The sequence below is a fragment of the Clupea harengus genome, chromosome 6 (genome assembly GCF_900700415.2).
Source record: "Clupea harengus chromosome 6, Ch_v2.0.2, whole genome shotgun sequence".
Taxonomy (NCBI): Eukaryota; Metazoa; Chordata; class Actinopteri; order Clupeiformes; family Clupeidae; genus Clupea; species Clupea harengus.
In genome coordinates, this window is record NC_045157.1 from 7,932,493 (window position 1) to 7,935,989 (window position 3,497).

Sequence of the window (3,497 nt, forward strand, 5' to 3'; positions counted from 1 at the left end):
AGACTGGAGGGTCTTCCTCTTCCAGGCCCCGTAAGCAGTGAATATGTGAACCTCATGAGAACAGTGGCTGTTCCACAGTACACTTCCTCTCACCTCTCTCTCTATTTATCTGTCTTATGCGTGTGTCTGTCTGTGTGTGTGTGTGTGTGTGTGTGTGTTCCTGTGTGTGTGTGTGTGTGTGTGTGTGTGTGTGTGTGTGTTTGTGTGTGTGTGTGTGTGTGCGCACGTATGTGTGTTTGTGTGTGTGTGTGTAGGAGTGAGGAGGAGATGCTGTCGTGGATCTTCAGGATAAACCTGGTGGCTGCCATCTCCTCTGCTCCTGCCTTTCCTGCTGCCATCGGCTCGATGAAGAAGTTCTGCAGGCCGATACTGCCTTCATCAGGCACCAGACTAAACCAGGTACACACACACACACACACACATACACACACACTCTTATTACTGCCATCAACGGGCACCAGACTAAACCAGGTACACACACACACACACATACACACACACACATAATACTGCCATCAACGGGCACCAGACTAAACCAGGTACACACACACACACACACACATACACACACACTCTTATTACTGCCATCAACGGGCACCAGACTAAACCAGGTACACACACACACACACACACATACACACACACTCTTATTACTGCCATCAACGGGCACCAGACTAAACCAGGTACACACACACACACACATACACACACACACATAATACTGCCATCAACGGGCACCAGACTAAACCAGGTACACACACACATACGTATACGCACACGCACACGCACACTCTCACACAAACACACACACAAACACACACACACACACACACACACACACACACACGCGCCCACATACCCACATACCCACACACACATATATTACTGTCATCATCTAACACCAGACTAAACCAGATACACCCACGCAGACGGCCACTCACACACCCACACATACACACACACAGTACTGCCACGTCACCTCGCACACACGTCACCCCCCAACACACAAACACACACACATGTTACTGTCATCATCTACCAACAGAATAAACTATGTATGCTCAGATTACTTGGGCTACCCTGGGCCCAGATACCAACTGACGCAGGATATGTACTCAGGAGTCAGAGCGACCCTGTGACCTTCGAGCCATAACCAAAACACCCCACTTGTTATCGCTGAGAACACAGAGACACACAGATAGAAATGGCACATTCAGTAACGCAGAAATCTGCTTAAACCTACATCTAATTCTAAGAAACAGAGAGGCATATGAGTAGAATAATACGACATTAATATATACGAATCATAAGACTTTAGCTCTGACCGGGATCTCTTTTATTACGTGCACGTGTGTGTGTGTGTGTGTGTGTGTGTATGTGTGTGTGTTCAGGAGGACCAGCTGCACTCACATGAGAATAATAAGACATATATATGTACAAATCATAAGACCTTAGTTCTGACCAGAATCTCTTTCTATACGTGCACGTGTGTGTGTGTGTGTGTGTGTGTGTGTGTGTGTGTGTGTGTGTGTGTGTGTGTGTGTGTGTATCTGTGTGTGTGTGTGTCTGTGTGTATCTGTGTGTGTGTGTGTGTTCAGGAGGACCAGGTGCGCTCGCATGAGAACAAAGTGAAGCAGATCTCTCTGGAGCTTGAGGAGCACAGGAGGAGTATGCCTGATCTCTCCCCCAAGAACAAAGACACAGAGGAGCACCGCCTCAAAGAACACTACCTGGCCTATGAGGTTAGCCTCGGAGTGTGTGTCTATGTGTGTATGTGTGTGTGTGTGTGTGTGTGTGTGTGTGTGTGTGAGAGAGAGAAAGCCTTTCCTACACACATTCTCTACGTCTGTCCTTTTGTGTGTGTGTCTGTGTGTGTGTTTGTGTTTGTGTGTGTGTGTGTGTGTGTGCGAGAGAGAGAGAGAGAGAGAAAAAAGCCTTTCCTACACACATTCTCTGTGTCTGTCCACTTGTGTGTGTCTGTGTCTGTGTGTGTGTGTGTGTATGTGTGTGTGTCTGAATATGATATTCTATTTGTGTGATTCATTTATTTTCCAACATGGTGGTGGTGGTGACTGGTGTTTTGCATTAAAGAATTTGTTGAATTACAAAATGTGCATGTCTTTTTAAAATGTTACTGTCATCATGTTCCATTCATCATTTTATAGCACCATGTTACCATGTATAATAACATATTAAAAATAATGTAATCAGTATGAGTTTAGAAAATGTAAAGATGAAATACCTAAGGGTTAAACAACAGTAAGAATCTTTGATAGAGAACTATCAACAGACTCTAGCTCACAGTGATATATTATGAAAGGGGGATATTTTCAGGAACACTAGAGGGCGATGTTGCCAGCTCTGCTGTTGTAATGCACAGCAGCTACAAACTGTAGAGGAAGTGTTTGTGGAGCAGGAGCTATGCTATGCCTTTATTCATCTATTCTATATTCACAGTAACCAGTGAATGAATAGGACTATCTGTTAGGAAAGATTACATTCTGGATGAGTCTGTTCTTGTGTTAATTGTTTACAGTTTATTGTTGAAGAGTCTGTTGAGGACTTGTGTTTGTTAGTATTGTGTGTGTGTCTACCTTCTCTTAATATTACTCTTTGCCCTGTAGAAGTCAGTATGAATAATGAATGCTGTGAAATGTGTATGTGTGTATGTGTGTGTGTGTGTGTGTGTGTGCATGCGCGCGTGTACGTGTTCGGTTGTGTGTACGCAATCATTCATGCTTGAGTATGGTGTGTCTGTGTGTCTGTGTCTGTGTGTGTGTGTGTGTGTGTGTGTGTGTGTGTGTGTGTGTGTGTGTGTGTGTGTGTGATATCCTCTGACTGTAACCCTGCTCCCTGGTCTCCCTGCAGAAGAGTCGCTCATGCCTGAATATAAATGTGTGTGTGTATGTGTGCACATGCTTGCACGTTAATATATATATGTGTGTGTGTGTGTGTGTCTGTGTGTGTGTGTGTGCGTGTCTGTGCCTGCATGTTAATATGCATATGTTATTGTGTGAGTGTGTGTGTGTGTGCGTGTGTGTGTGAGTGTCTGTGTGCGTGTGTGTCTGTGTGCGTGTGTCTGTGTGCGTGTGTGTCTGTGTGCGTGTGTGTGTGCGTGTGCGTGTGCGTGTGCGTGTGCGTGTGCGTGTGTGTGTGTGTATGTGAGTGTGTCTGTGTGTTCTCCTTTGACTGTAACCCTGCTGTACCCCTGGTGTCCCTGCAGAGGAGTCGCTATGAGACGTACTCATCGCTGCTGCAGGCTAAGCTGCGCCTGGAGACAGACGACCTGGACCGGCTGGAGGCGTGTGTGCTGAGCGGGGAGGCGGCCGCGCGGGACGGCATCCTACGCAAGACCCAGTCCAGCCCGCACATTAGCACTGGCCACGGAGTCAACGGCAGGAGCACGCCACGGACACCCCCTCGAAGCTGAACACACACACACACACACACATAATACACACACACACACACACACACAGAAACACACTTGCAAACAC

The 3,497-nt window shown here is 46.6% G+C and overlaps 1 protein-coding gene across 1 annotated transcript in view; it reads left to right on the plus strand.

Annotated features, from left to right (window-relative positions):
* Positions 1-3,497, plus strand: part of psd2 (pleckstrin and Sec7 domain containing 2) — a 21,755-nt gene extending 18,258 nt beyond the window's left edge. The window contains exons 12-15 of the mRNA XM_042707965.1: positions 1-30; positions 255-399; positions 1,599-1,742; positions 3,224-3,497. The exon at positions 1-30 is cut by the window's left edge and continues 128 nt beyond it. Of these exons, the coding sequence (XP_042563899.1) occupies positions 1-30; positions 255-399; positions 1,599-1,742; positions 3,224-3,430 (526 nt within the window). The 3' untranslated portion in view covers positions 3,431-3,497. The remainder of the gene's footprint in view (positions 31-254; positions 400-1,598; positions 1,743-3,223) is intronic.